The sequence below is a fragment of the Seriola dumerili genome, unplaced genomic scaffold (genome assembly GCF_002260705.1).
Source record: "Seriola dumerili isolate Sdu_G_001 unplaced genomic scaffold, Sdu_1.0 BDQW01000116.1, whole genome shotgun sequence".
Classification (NCBI taxonomy): domain Eukaryota; kingdom Metazoa; phylum Chordata; class Actinopteri; order Carangiformes; family Carangidae; genus Seriola; species Seriola dumerili.
In genome coordinates this window covers 1,711,064-1,725,657 of record NW_019174371.1, presented here as the reverse complement: position 1 = coordinate 1,725,657, position 14,594 = coordinate 1,711,064, and the positions used below count along the sequence as shown (strand labels likewise).

Here is a 14,594-nt window from a genome sequence, read left to right as displayed (position 1 = left end):
GTGCTGGTTTAATTGTCTTGTAGTTTCGCCTTCGTACTTGAGCACGGCTCCCCGTAGCGCCTCCCTCTCTCTGGCCTCTCCTTGGTCCTCTCCGGCTCCAGAGCAGGGGATGACATCGGCCTCGGTGTACTGAGCTTTGCCGTACTCCAAGGTGTCGTCTCCGTCCACGTCGAGGTCGGCGTCGCTGTCCGCCGCGCTTTCCTTGATATTACACGTGGCAAAACCTGTTCCTGTGAAAACAACAACAAGACGATTCTCAGCAGTCATTTAGGAAGCAGGACACTAGGGAATCAGTGAAGACAAAAAATACCACATGTGACCTTTGGCCTCTGACACACAGTCTTCCCTGCACATAGCGCTCCCTAATATCAAAACAACGTACACAAACCTAATGTATTCACCAACAACTGTAGTGCCTCACTCCAATTACAGGCCTCACGACTTCCCCAAAACACAACATAATACAGCTTTGGTCAACAGGTGCTAGAACTGACACGACACATGATCAAACACAACACAACTGCGAGTCACTGCTGATATGAGTCCCGTCAATCTGCTCCGTCTCAACTAAATATCGCTGTTGGAAGATTTTGGTTAAAAAAAAAAAAAAAAAAAATCAGTAGAAATGTAATTTAAGAAACAATTCAATCAAAAATAAGCCTGCAGACGTAAAAGACCTCTGTCGACTGTTCTCAAGACGTTACACAACTTTATCTGAAATTCAGCTCGGCTTACTTTTAGATCACCTGGAGGAAAGTGAGAAAAAGAGGAAAATTTGGTTGGAGAAAGAGGGTGGGGAGAGAGAGAGAGAGAGAGAGAGACAGCATTTAGCCATGGGGTGAACTGATGAGGGCTGACACTTTACCCGTCAATCTCTGAGAGAGAGAGGGAGAGAAAGGGAGAGGGGGAGAGAGAGAGAGAGATAAACCCAGTGATGAACGCTCAGACAACCCCTTACCGCTGCCTGACTGCTCCCTTCAGCTCCACTTAGCCACAGAGCCGCTGTGTCTGTGTGTGTCCGTCACTTAGCGCCGTCTCTTCAGTGTTTGTTTGAGACTGTCTGTCCCTCTGTCACTTAGGCCCTGTCTCACCAAACCCTTCAAAGTGTGTGTGTGTGTGTGTGTGTGTGCGCGCACATAAGTGTGAGTCTGTCTACCTGCCACTTACACCATGTCTATCTACCATGCAAAGGTAGGTAGGTAGGTGTGTGTGTGTGTGTGCAAGAATGTTAAAGTGTGTATGTCACTTACACCCTGACTATTTAAGCACTTGAAGATAGGTAGTGTGTGTGTGTGTGTGTGTGTGTGTGTGTGTGTGTGTGTGTTTGAGTTTCAGTTAAGATGAGACTGTGAAGGTGTCTGTGTGTTTGTGTCTACCTGTGACAGGCCTGACAGCCATCTTATTTACACCTATACCAATTTCTACAAGCTCTCAGCTGGACTAGTGTGATCGGTGTGTGTGAGAGAGTATGTGTGTGAGAGTGTGTGTGAGAGTGTGTGTGTGTGTGCGACAAGAGTGTGTAGGACCAGATATAAGCTAGACAGAGTTGACAGCCATCTTATTTAACCCTCTGTCCCTGTGTGTGTGTGTGTGTGTGTGTTGCAATACTAGACTTCCTATAACAGTTGGTCTCAGTGCACCGCGGTGTCTCACTGCACTATAGCGTCTTTGTCAAAGTGCAAATCAGCTGCTAGGTCTCGTCTCCGAGCTTCTTCTGGGATTTAACCATCTGCCGCCGCTTTTAGTTTAACCTAACTCTGATTCATTTCACTCTTACTCTGGAAAACATGAAAAATAAAAATGAGCAGGGAGAAGAGAGAATGTGAGCGGCCGAAAGCTGCTGTGATAAAACACGCCATCGATGCTAAGCCATTTTTACAGCAGGCCCATGGTTTTTAGTGATCAAATAAAAAGGACCTTTTAACTTTTATTTGGTCTCAGCGGCAGAGGGGAACATATGGGAACAATGGCAGCACAGTGTAAATCTAGCAGCCCGTTAGCTCTGCTCAGCTACTGAGGGTATAAGTTTTCAGGGCAGAAGACGAACAGAGCTCATGTTACTTTACACAGTCAGAGTGACGTGATGAAACGTTTGGACTTCCATGCATTTTTTTTTCCTATCTTCAATTATGACAAAGTTCACGTTCCAATGTTCAAACTATTCATTTTATATTATTCTGACGGCACCTGTGAGCCGTTCATGAACCACCTTTAGTCCTTATCGGTTACTAAGGTCTGAATGCACCTTCATTACACCTCTCTAGAGCTGCAACAATTAGTTGATCAATCAATTAGGAAGAAGAAAAAAAACAAATTTGCAACTTTAGCATTCTGCTTCTGAAATGTGAGAATTTCACTCAGATTTGATTGTGAACTGAAAATCTTTGACTTTTGGTTGATTTGAACAAATCTCCTTGGGCTGTGGAAAAATTACAAAATATATATTGTACTATTTTCTGTCATTTTCTACCAGTGTTTCCCCTCAACACATTCAGCAGCAGCTAATATTCACAACGATGCGTAACCACCGCTTGTACTTGTACTTGTACTGTCTACACTACAGAAGGTTAAAATAAATTACACTAACTCATGTTGAGGGAGAAACCATCAGTGGAAAAAGTCCAACAATCGGCCGCTCGACCGATGATGCAACTCCATCCCTGAATCACTCACTAACTTCATCACTCACTCAGTCACAGACATTCATGTCATTGAGGTCCCGCCGAAAACAATTCAAAATAACAAAAACAATACATTTTTTTTCAATTAGCCACTTAAAGAGGAAAATGATGCTGTTTTTTTTTTTATTATTATTGATACACATGTATATCAACCTACATATCTGTGGTGTGTTCACTGTGAGTACATGTGTGTCCTGTTTCCTGTGTGTGTGTGTGTGTGTGTGTGTGTGTGTGTGTGTGTGTGTGTGTGTGTGTGTGTGTGTGTGTGTGTGTGTGTGTGTGTGTGTTTCCACTGCTTTTACCTGTCCCTCTAAGCAGTCTTGGCAGGCCAATCTAATCTGGCCAGGGAAAGGTCAGCCCCACTCTAACTGCCTTTCACTCACGTTATGCACCAACCCCCCCCCCCTCTTTTTTTCCTTCACCTCTCTTCCTCTTCATTTCTCCTTTCCTCACCTCCTTTTCACTCCTTTTTTTTTTGGTATCATCACCTTTATTCTTTCACATTTCTCCCGTCTGCCCTCTCTCCACTCTTCTTCACTCCCCTTGCTTTCTGTGACAGTTTCCTTCTTTACTTCCTTTCCACCTTTTATCGCTCTATTTTTCTCTCTACTCATGTATCACCTGTTCTCTCTCTCTCTCTCTCTCTCTCTCCTGTACCAGTCCTGCTCGATGAACTGTTTCCTCTCTTTTCTGCTAGATAGGACAGGATCAATACTCACACACACACACACCATCTCCTACACAGCCGTCCTGGTCTGTCTCATTATCATAACCAACTCCTGAATTATTGTTAACTCTTAACATGCTAACTACACGTTTTATCGTCCGGGTTACATGCTTCATGACGGCGACACAGGAGACGCTCAATTTACATGCATGTCACCACAACAACACTACAAGCGCAGATCTGAGGAGACAGGCGGGATCAAAGGACTCATCAGGCTGACTGGGAGCCCAGATCAGCCCATCGACCGACCTCGGCGACATCCTGTTACCATAGCAATTATCAGGACCCCCTAAGACGCAGAGGAGAGGGGTGTCAAAGGTCATCGCACTATCTTTCTGCCATTTACAGGTCACGGGGAGAGAGGGAGAAAGATGGGGGAAAGGGACACAGACACAAAGACATGAGACGGCCATCTTTGAAGTCCGTTTACAAAGAAGAGATTTCTCCTCGTTCTCGATCCCTCTGGGCCATCTCAACCTGCAATAATCCCCCTCTTCTTCTGCTCTGTCTCTCAGGACGGCCTCATATCAAACCTCAGGATCTGTCTGTCTGCCTCTCCATCTGTCTCTCTGGTGCTACACTCGGATCAGATCGGCTATTTTTGTTCCGGACTTCAATTACGGTTTGTGTTTTCAAGCCCGGCGAGCACTTTGTGTTCAGGAGTTTCTTTTCCCATAATTTACTGATTAACGGAGGATTATTTTCATAGTTTTGGCCATCACTCTTACCAGTAATAACACTGTACTCACCAAGTTAGGAGCTGAGATGGTGCTGAAACTATTAATTGATTAATTAAAAAGCAGTTGGCCTTTTTTGTGCCAAGTATCAAACGGTATCAAATGCAAATGAGACATCACGATCTTGTTCGCTTGTTGTGTAATTGGACGGTTCCTGATTCACGACTAAATTTAGACTATTTTTTTTGTGCAGGCAAAGTTTTTGTGATGCTGCTCATGTGCCACTTGAGAACGTATGCTACTTCTGTTAAATGAAATTCATGTTCATGCAGAAAAACATATCTAAATATCTTAAAATAAAGTATTGTTTAAGTACCAGGGTCAAATCTTCAGTCTCATATTGGCACTAGTATCATAAAGGTGTAAAACAACACCCTGTCCTATTATAAACACAAGAAACCACATTTTTTCTTTAATATACAGTCATTTTAATGTATCCTGAAAAGTTATGGAGTAAAATCTAGTTACTTTCCAGCTCATGAAACAGAGACTTAGTCCACTAGACAGATAAAGAAAGCTCTCTGTCTGTGCTGTGAGGGTCCTTTCAACCTGCCTAAGCTGGTGCGAGACACAGGGAAGTCTTCCCTCACACCGAGTTGAATCATAAACTGATCTTGTTCGATTTTTTTCCCCCTCTCCCTTCCTCCCACCCACCCTCCCTCTCTCCCCCTCTCCCTTGAAGGGGCCTCGTTCCCTCTGCCTTTCTTCCTCGCGGTCTCAAAGGGAGGGAATGATGGTGGCACTTCACAGAGGGATAGGCCGTCTCTTCATCCCGCCAGCTGAGGAGACCCCCTGCAACATCTCTATATCCGTCTAGCCTGCCGAGAGCCCGCTGGATTCAGCGACGCGTGTTAGAACCACCGAGGAGCTTTCAAGACAAAATCCACCTTCTGAGCCTTCTGCCAAGTGTGTGTGTGTGTGTGTGTGTGTGTGTGTACGTTTCAAGTGGCTCTCCCCAGGCCACCTCAGTTATCTGTGTCACATCACAAGGTGCCCTATTAGAGCGCGGCAGAAGGGTCCTGTGTCTGCTCGTTTAACGATGTGAAAGAGAGATGGACGGATGGAAGCGGCGTCGGGGAGATGGATGGACGGGTGGAGAAGCCACCTCCCACCCCACGAGCTCCTCTTTGGCGCGGTTTAGTTGAGATTTCAACATTGATCTGTCTTGTCTCCTCTCTCTCTGGCTTGCAGAGAGGGAGGGGAAGGGGGGAGAGAGGGAGGCAGGTGAGGCTCAGCGTGTGTGTGTTTAACAACGGATCGAACAGGGAGAGGAGGAGGAAAGCAGGAAGAGGGACAGATGAAAGCAAAGGCAGAGCCGAGAGAGTCTGAAAGAGCCTCTAAAGAGATGACAACAACTCTTCACCTCCATCTGTGCACTTCTTGATGGCTCGCCTCCATCTCGCCGTCTCCACGTTTTACACACGAACACAACTGAGGCCGCGATGGGAGGCCGGTGTGGCGCACAGGGCAGTTCAAAAACATACAACTGCATGTATCCCAACAATTAAACAGAAATAAAAATCTGCTTTCTTTAAAGGCACATTAGTTGGCTTGGTCTTAAACGGTTCTTGTAGCAAGGTCAAGCAAACAGAGGTGGACTTTTACCCAAGAAATGTTTAAAACTCAACACACATGATTGTAAGTAATGTTATTAGAGCAGCTACAACTCATTGTTTTGCATTACTGTACTGTTGTACTGCACAAAACTCTGTATTTGTTTCATATGGAGCAAAATGTGACTGAAGTATTGAAAACACACTCAGATTCATACTCTACTTATTCTTTTCATAAGACAGTTCTGGATTAAAATCCTTTTGCTTTGCCAATTTTAGATTATTTCGTTGAGGGGAAGTTGCTTGTGTAACAATATTTGTATTTGAAACTGTGGTTGAAAAACAGGAAACACAGATCTTGTATCAGCACTAATGTTGATGACAATACCCAGCCCTTCTTATACTTGTGGAATTTACGCATCCTTGCATATGTTGCTGAAGTAATTAACTAATAATCAATTAAGCAATTTAAAGGGCCTACTGAAAATTAATCAACAAGGTTGACGGCAGTTAATCGTTAAACACCGTGTCGACACTAGAGACACAGCGTGAGCAGCAGCAGCAGCTTCACTGCTCCATCTGTGTCTACTCACGATGTGTTCAGGTACAGTCCTGAGTGTCGGTTTTGGAAGCGCTCAGTTTCCCAAGGCCACAAGTGACATGTTCACATTTCTTACTTTGTTTGACCAAAAACCAAAGATGTCCAGTTTCTACTCTATATATGAACAAAAAGTGGAAAATCTCCATATTTAAAAAGTGGGAACCAGCAAATTTTGCTTATAGTTGCCGATTAATTTTCTTTGATGTTATATTCATTCGGACACATTCCCACAAAGAGCGATCAGCTGTGCCCATGAGAAGATTCAGACTATTATAAATAGATTATTATAAATTAAACATATTGAAACTACAAGTCTGAGAAGAGAAAGAGACAGTGACAGAGTGAAGAGGGAGCACTGCAGGTGTGTAGTGTCACACAGCAGCTGCTGTGCTCCCCAGTGACCAGCTCTCCCATCCACTTCTATAATTGCATTCCTGGGCTCACACACACATACACACAAACACAGACTGGTGACCAGCGGGTCAATTGCCCAGCTAAATGTGTTTTCCTTCCCCTTACTAAGAGGGTTGTGTAGGGCCGAGCCAAGCTGAGCTGGGCTGACCCCGGGCAAACCCACTCTGCCACAAGACCACAGGCACCATTACAGCTCCCTGGTCAACACTGGTCTCACAGAACTAACACTGCTCACAGTGGACAGGAGCAGAGGAGATGATGGATGAGCAGAGAAACAAAGATGGAGACAGGCAGACAGTGAAAAAAGGAAGGAGAGAACAAACAGGGAGCTGGGCTGATCCTGTCTACACACTTCAAACTGCTGTTGACTGGACACGACCGTGGAGCCGTGACAGGTCAGTCAGTCATCTAACAAGCCGGCGACTGGACACCTACATCATCACACAGCGCACACACACCTGCACTGACAACAGTGCTGCTTCAGAAAGTGACAGGACAGATGGGAGAGACAACCTCCCTCCAGAAGCAAAGCGATCATTTGAAACACAACCGGCGGGTGTTGTATGTGGTGAGGTGAGCGTGTTTGTACCTCTGAAGCCTCCCTCCAGCAAAGCTGTAGCTCTGATCCTCTTCTGCCCCGCCCACTCGTACTCCTCAAAGCCCCGCCCGTTCTCTCCGTCCATGTCTGCGGAGTCATCGTCTAACGCACCCTCGCGCTGACACACAAACACAAGCACACATTAATTACAGAAAAAAAAATACATAGATAAAAGAAAGAGGTAATGTTTTTTTTAACTGTTGTAACCTACAGTATATGATTTTAGTGTGGGGAGAGAGCACACTTGCACACCTGTACTGTACCAAACCATGTGGAGCTGTGATCAGGACCTGAGCTGTTGGCATGCTGAGGAAATCCAAAGGATAAGAATGTGCAAAGGGAAAAGACACAGCTTATCTAAAATCGCATGTTCAAAGTTTGAGGTGTTGAACATCTCTAGCTGTTTTCTTTTTCTTTGGTAGCATTTTAAAAAGGAAAGAAAGGAGACTGTTTGCTCAACAGCTTTGTTTTGCTGTGCTTGTTGTAACTATAATGAAGTCTACTCCACCCTGGAACTGTCTCTAATTGATCGGCCACTAAAAACAATATGCTGACAAATGTCCAAACTGTGTTTCACACGACTTTTACTGAGCGAAGCGTTAGCCCTGTGTGGACGATTTAACACTTCCTGCAACTGCTTCATAATAAACCCCTTTGAGAAGTTTAGGGAGGATTCAATTCTTTAGCCAATTATGCTTTTTTGACAGATTGATTATTTTATAAATTCAGCTCATGATTCTTGTTTCTTAAAACATTTTTCAGGATTTAAAAAAAAGAAAGAAAAAAAGACACCACAGCTACATCATTTGCAGGAAGAAAGGCGCACTAAGCCTTGCCTAACAAGACATTTCAGCCAATGAGTTAAAAAAAAAAAAAAAGTGATGGAGGCAGTTATATTTTAGGTCTGCCTGTAATCCGGAGCCACACAGTGTGGTGCAACACTGATCAGCATGGTAACAGCTCCCGTGGCAAGGTGCAGTACTGGAACAAAGAAAGTGTGCTACTGAAAGAGAGGTATTAGTGTCTCTACGGCTATAATGGACAGTAGTCAGCGAGGTGAGATACAGGAGGAGTGGTGATTAGTGGAGAGGACTTTTTTTTTTTTGGTCATTGGTCTACCCTAAAAGAAAGAAGGTATCTCCTCAGGAAAAAAAAAAAAGGCCACTACAAAGAGGAGAGGTGCCCCACAGCGACAGGAAGAGACTGTCACTGGTTGGACATATTTTTGTGTTTGGGCTACGTCTACTGCAAGCAAAGTCTGACTGGCCCCAAACTACGGAAACTACAGATGTGATTGTTAAGCTCACGCAGGAGGAACATGCCAATGAATATGATGCAGACATGTCATATGGGATAAACCGCAGATATATGAGCTACTTACTTACTCTGATTTATTGTAAATGCAAAGTTTGAAGTGGTAAGCTGGATAAATTTAGTGAATGCAAACAACTGTGTAAGTTAAGTAGATAAATATGAGTTAAAAAGGCTTAAAAATGACACAGCACTGCAATCATCCAGTGATCATTATGCTTGTTTTCATGAAGGGAATTAGCATGTTTAGTTAAGCTTAGTTAATCACTCATTTAATATGTGTTTAATTGAAAAAATAATAATAATAATAATAAGTAAAATTTCTTCTATGTCCAAATTGAATTATGCCAATAAAACTGACTCTGAAAAGTGAATGAAAATTAAACATGTAAAAATGTCTGTCATGTGTTCTCATATGTTGTTTTCCAGTCTTGCAGACAGTTATTCCCATATGATGTGAATGCAGAACCGCCGTTTTCAGAAAGTCAAGAGGTGGTCAGTGTCTAGATGGATTATTACTGTTGCTACAGGTCGGCATCTTCACTACAGTACAGAAGTGATTGGACAGCGTCTACAGGAAGTAAAGAGGTGACTGGTCAGCATCTACAGGAAAGGAAGGGTTGATAGGCTGTCCAGACTGGCGGTAGGCGGGGGGTGGGGTGGGGGTTCGGGGCCCGGATTGTACTACCTGGATCAGGCATTGTTCCACATGTCTACTCATCTCCTCCTCGCTCCCAGCCAATGGGGCGCTGCACAGCGGACATACCTGGCCCCCCTCCTCAGGCTTCCTCCTCTTCATCTTCCCTATACGGGCTGGAGGGAAATCAAAGAGAAAGAGAGACACACAGGCAAACTTTTAATGTCAAGTTAGTTTTAAATGACTATAAATATTTAAGTTTCCCCACATGATGATATCACTTGTTTCAAGGCACAAGAGATAATAAAAAGGGCTTGAGGGGAGTTCACGTCAGATGAATGTGTTCCTTGATTGCATGTAATATAACTCCCCAACAGGCCTGTCCTCTATTCTCACTTCTGTACAAGCCTACGAGCACGAGAGAGGGCTGAGCGGGCTAAACTCGGCCCCTCCTGAAATGTGTTAAGAAACAAATGACAAGCGCTAGATGTGACGATCTCAGTCCTCTTCTCTAATGCCACCCCTCTCCCTCTGTTTCTTCCTCTTTTCCTCTCCTCGCCTCTTGTCACAGCTCCCCCCTCCCCCCCCAAACCACACACACACACGCACACACACACACATTTAATTAGAAATTTAACAGAGCAGAACAGCCGTCATTGCGCCCCGAGTCTCTGTCGTTTTTTCTTAACTGCAAATGGTGCATGGGGACATTAATTTTTAGCTGGCTGGGAAAGCAGAGGATGCCAAGAGGGACTGTGGCGAGCGACAGAGGGAGAGGAGGAGGAGGACATAAGGCAATACGCCATTACTGCAGGAGGAGAAGATGGAGGGAGTGAGGCTGGGAGGGTTAAAATGAGAAACAGCCTCCCCCTCCTCCTCGCCAATTCTCCCCCTGACGCTAATCGAGGGGAGCGTTGTTAAATACAGAAAGGAAAGGGCTGCTAATTAGGTCCGGCAGGGATCTCTGCCCTCCCTCAGCCGTTATACCGCACATGAGAATGATTCCTGGTTCCGCATGAGGGAAGAGAGAAAGTAATGGAGGGCGAAGTTTAAACTAAGTCTTCTTCAGCTCCAGTCACGGGCTCTGACTAAAGGCAAGTTATCTGTGCGATGCTTCAAGACTAAAAAGAAACAACACTGTAAACTGGCACTTGTGTTAAATATCATGGAGCTTAAACAGGTCTCTGTTCAACCTGAGGAACGTATTACCCAGGCTCATGGAAACACAAGACGAAGCGGCAAGGCTACAGACAGGGTCTTGTGCTAAAGGGAATATCGAGGATCACCCTTACTTTGTAAATAATGATCACTACCGATGACAAGGTGCTAAAAAATAATATGTATTAATAATATGTGATTTACAGTCACCAAGAGGGGACAATAATACAAGGTGCTTACAGGAATATAAACTGTAGTGTAAGTGGTTTCTGTTGCTCGAATTAGCATCGTACGACGTGGCTTTTTCACAGCTGAGATTTTGCCTTGTCACAGTAGGAATTTATGAAGTCTTCAATGATGCTTCACAAAACCTTGGAAAACTCTGGTGTGTGGGCTGTAGTGTAACTGGTCAAGTTAGCACCAGTTTTTTTTTTTATTATGCAGCTGGCTAGAAACTCAGAAGCCTTTAATTCAAAAAGTTCCTCCTGTTGGACTGTTTTACTTTTCCCAAAAGTATCTCAGAGCTTAGCTCCAGTTTGTGCCTCTCATGATACCATTATATTAGAGTCACTTCTTTTCTTTCACTGAAACATGCTAACCAGTTAGCCCCAATAGATGGACCGCCTCACCACTTTCCAATCCTGCCACGAATACTGCCCTGAAGAAGTATTTGGCTGAAGCTCTTGCCAAAACTGGTGAGTGAACAGCTGTTAATGCTAACGCTGGCTATGTGGCAACAGCAAAACTTACAAAAAGCTCCTTTGATTAAATAAAATGTGGAGGCAATACATGAAAGGCACAAACTGGAGCTACTGTGGGATAACATGTTTTTGGCATAAAAGACAAAACAAAAAGAAAACATGCTACATGAAGTTCATCAGGCCCTGGATCAGGCATAAACACCAATCACGCCACACACTGAAAGCTTCCAGTACAAAACACTTATTGTCACCGCTGATAACTGGGTTGATGTTTCAATAACGCGGATGTTACTGATACTGATCAACAGAAAAACCTTCTGTGACAGCCACAAGTGTCGTCACATGACACCATCAGTGAGGGGTGATGATGGGACATATATAGTATAATAGTAAAACACACCAGCTACCATCATGCAGCCAAACTGCATCACTAACTAATTTAGTCTCCTGAGCCTCGACACCGGTGATATCATGTTTCTCAGTCATTTGTGGTGATGATAAGTAATTATTAGATTGTTATATCCATTTAAACTGATGGAAATTTACTGCTAAATATATAAAATGTACACTTTATATAGCACTGTATATCTATTTTGCTTTATTTTCTATAGTAATCTACTTTATCTCAAGTAAATTCTAATATTTCTCTAGTTATTCAATGGCCAAAAACCAAGTCTGAGAACAATAATAAACTCTTAATAAGAACATTAAGATGAAGTGACTGCGTTGTACTGATATGATGTAAATGAAAAGCAACATTAAGTGTCACTCAGGAGATGAGACGATGTGTGCACATACCATTCAATCTTGTTTGCCTGTTTGCCCGAACTCGTAAAAATGTCTGCAAGAAAGAAGAAAAAAAGAGGAGAGGAAATAAACATTAGATACCAAAGAAACATTATTAAATGTTTACGAGGACAAAGATAACTTTTCAGAGTGAGATTGCTTTGGATGCTGAGAGGCTTGTGTAGAGGTGACTGGGGCACTGTAAACAATTAAACCTACTTCTCTCTTGTTTTCCAGCTCCTCCATAACCTGTCGGCTTTCCGCCACAGCTCCTTCTACAGCCGCTAAAACTCGCTGCTGTAAATAACCCGGGTGTGTCTCCAGATACTCTACATCGCTGCAAACTAACGCTTGTGTCTAATATTTAATACGGATGGAAAAGGATTGAAAGTGGCGCCCGTATCGGCAAAAAACTACTCACAACCGACGCCATGTTGGCTTGTTGTGATCATGTGACGCGCTAGAGGCGGAAGTGGGGAAACGTCACATGTTGTTCCGGATGTCGGCCGCTGGGGGGAAGCAGCGGGTTTTATTAAGCACTTTCCTTTTCAGTAGTGCGTTTAGTGTGTCCATACAGACTACATTAGATACACAACTATTGTACTACTACTATAAATAATACTGCTTATATAAGCTTATACAAAAGAATGAGAAGATTTTGCCCTAAAAAAAGATGTTACTAAGCTTGATAATTTGGTGTTTTTTTGTGGAAATGCTCCAATTTTCACTCTTAAAGAGTAGTTTCCTGGTGGTTTCTACACATATTTAGCTTTTTTTTCTTCCTGTGTGCGGCAGATTATTTAGCTTTGTGACAGTTACTAATCAAACAAGTCCTTATTATGCAACTGTAAGTGGTGGAAGAAGAAGCAGCCTATTCTTATCCTTCCAAACCAACAATGTAAAAATGCTGCATTCAAAATTCTATTTAAGTACAGATTTATCTACATAATTACCAGAAAACTGTGCTTGTGTATCAAACTTAAAAGTACTCATTTATGCAAAAAAAAAAAACATATCAGATATTGTTTTAACTACTTTATATACAGTTCGAAGTCCAGTGGTTCCCAACATAAGGGTTGGGCCCTCTTCATATATCTGGGAAGTTGTGAGAAATGAATGGGGAAGGTAAGAAGGAAAAGTTCTGCTACACAAATTTGTATTCATTTTACATTTTTGGGTCTTGAATGTAACAAGAAGCCTCAACCATCTACTGTTTAATGTAAAATCTGCAAAGCAGCTTGTAAATACAACTGTCGAATAAAGGTAGAGGATTAAATAGTACAGCACAAATGTGGTGGAGTAGAAGTATGAAGTAGGATAAAATAAAAAGTACCTAAAAATTCAGATACTATCCACTGGCATTGGTGCTGTACACAAGTGAATCTGTAACATTTGGGGTCTACAGTAGTTCAGGATGCCTGGGGTAAATTCCTTGCATGATTAAAAGCAACGGTCGTAACAATAAAATTATAGCATTATGAAATAAATTAAGCGAGGTCAGATTTCTTCATCCTCTCCACCCCTGTCTCTTGCAGAATGTACGCCTCAGGTCTGCAGGGATTCAAACCCAGAGGCCCGCATGTCTTTAGCTATATGTGCTGACTAAAGCACCCCCAGCTGCAGTTATGGATGCCCTCTCTTTGACACGGCAACAGTGAGTAGGCAGCAGTTCAGTCCTCTCACCGCCGGCCCATCGTCCATCAGCGAGAGCCGTCAAGCGGCCAGGGCCTCCTCCTCCTGATCTGGCCCTCCATTCATCTCCTCACTGCTTCCCTCTCTTCCCTCCTCTCCCCTCCCTACCTGCACTTGAGTTATAGGCCCACTTGCCATGCATCGCCACTACTACCGTATCATTATGATACACTCACTGAATGGCTGCAAGATAGGTCAGGTTTTTAGAAGATGGGAAGAGGCAGAGAGGAGAAGAGCACTGAGACGGACTGACAGGCAGAGAGGAGGTGGCCAGTCTGCCATTATGCTTCATTTTCAGGGTGTTAAAAAGAGTCACCATTGACTTAATCATTTGTATAATATAAGGTGATTTCAGCAGTTTCACTTAATGAGAAAATCTACTTTATCGCTATAAGGTCTTTATGAGCTGTGTCATCCTGAACGTATGGATGTAACGTCTGCATGGACTTAATAGTTCTTATTTTATGGTGTAAGGGGGGAAACCCACTTAACCCAGAGATACATCATGGCTGGAAGAATTACCCGAACAAACTTTGATGAATATAAGAGATAAAAGCAGTCAAGGAGGGCTTTAAAGACAGCTGAGATTTAAGGAGAAATGGCCTGCTGGTCAACTTAACTGCTGAAAGAGCGGAAAAACCAAAATCTACCATCATCCCCTGCTGTACGGTACTGTTATACATCTGTCATAATTAGGGAAATTCACAATTTGATTCAGTACTTTATGGATCTCTGGTCTCACGATTTGCTACGTTGATAAAACAGCCAAAAGAAAGCAGCACTGAGAAGGTGCCATTTTCAATTACACAAAGTAGAATACCGGAGTCTTAGGAGGGCAACACTGATGTTTTGCCTAATTCATTGTTTTCTCAGCAGCAAAATACTAATAATATCAGGTAATTAGGTCTTTGATTTAGTTCCTGATATTCCAATATACCAGCATACTGCCTAAAAATGAAGGTATTCATTTGACTGTGGGAGGTGTTTATATTTACCAT

The 14,594-nt window shown here is 43.2% G+C and overlaps 1 protein-coding gene across 3 annotated transcripts in view; it reads right to left on the bottom strand.

Moving 5' to 3' along the window:
• Positions 1-14,594, bottom strand: part of LOC111223817 (E3 ubiquitin-protein ligase RNF220-like) — a 181,911-nt gene that overhangs the window by 18,994 nt on the left and 148,323 nt on the right. Inside the window, exons 1-5 of one of the 3 annotated variants that reach the window (XM_022748100.1) lie at positions 12,124-12,331; positions 11,917-11,959; positions 9,311-9,435; positions 7,303-7,429; positions 38-230 (exon numbers count right to left, since the gene is read on the bottom strand). In XM_022748100.1, coding sequence (XP_022603821.1) covers positions 38-230; positions 7,303-7,429; positions 9,311-9,435; positions 11,917-11,959; positions 12,124-12,150 — 515 coding nt within the window. In that variant the 5' untranslated portion in view covers positions 12,151-12,331. Of the gene's footprint in view, positions 1-37; positions 231-7,302; positions 7,430-9,310; positions 9,436-11,916; positions 11,960-12,123; positions 12,332-14,594 lie in introns of those variants that run through there. The other 2 variants (XM_022748098.1, XM_022748099.1) reach the window with 2 other exon arrangements.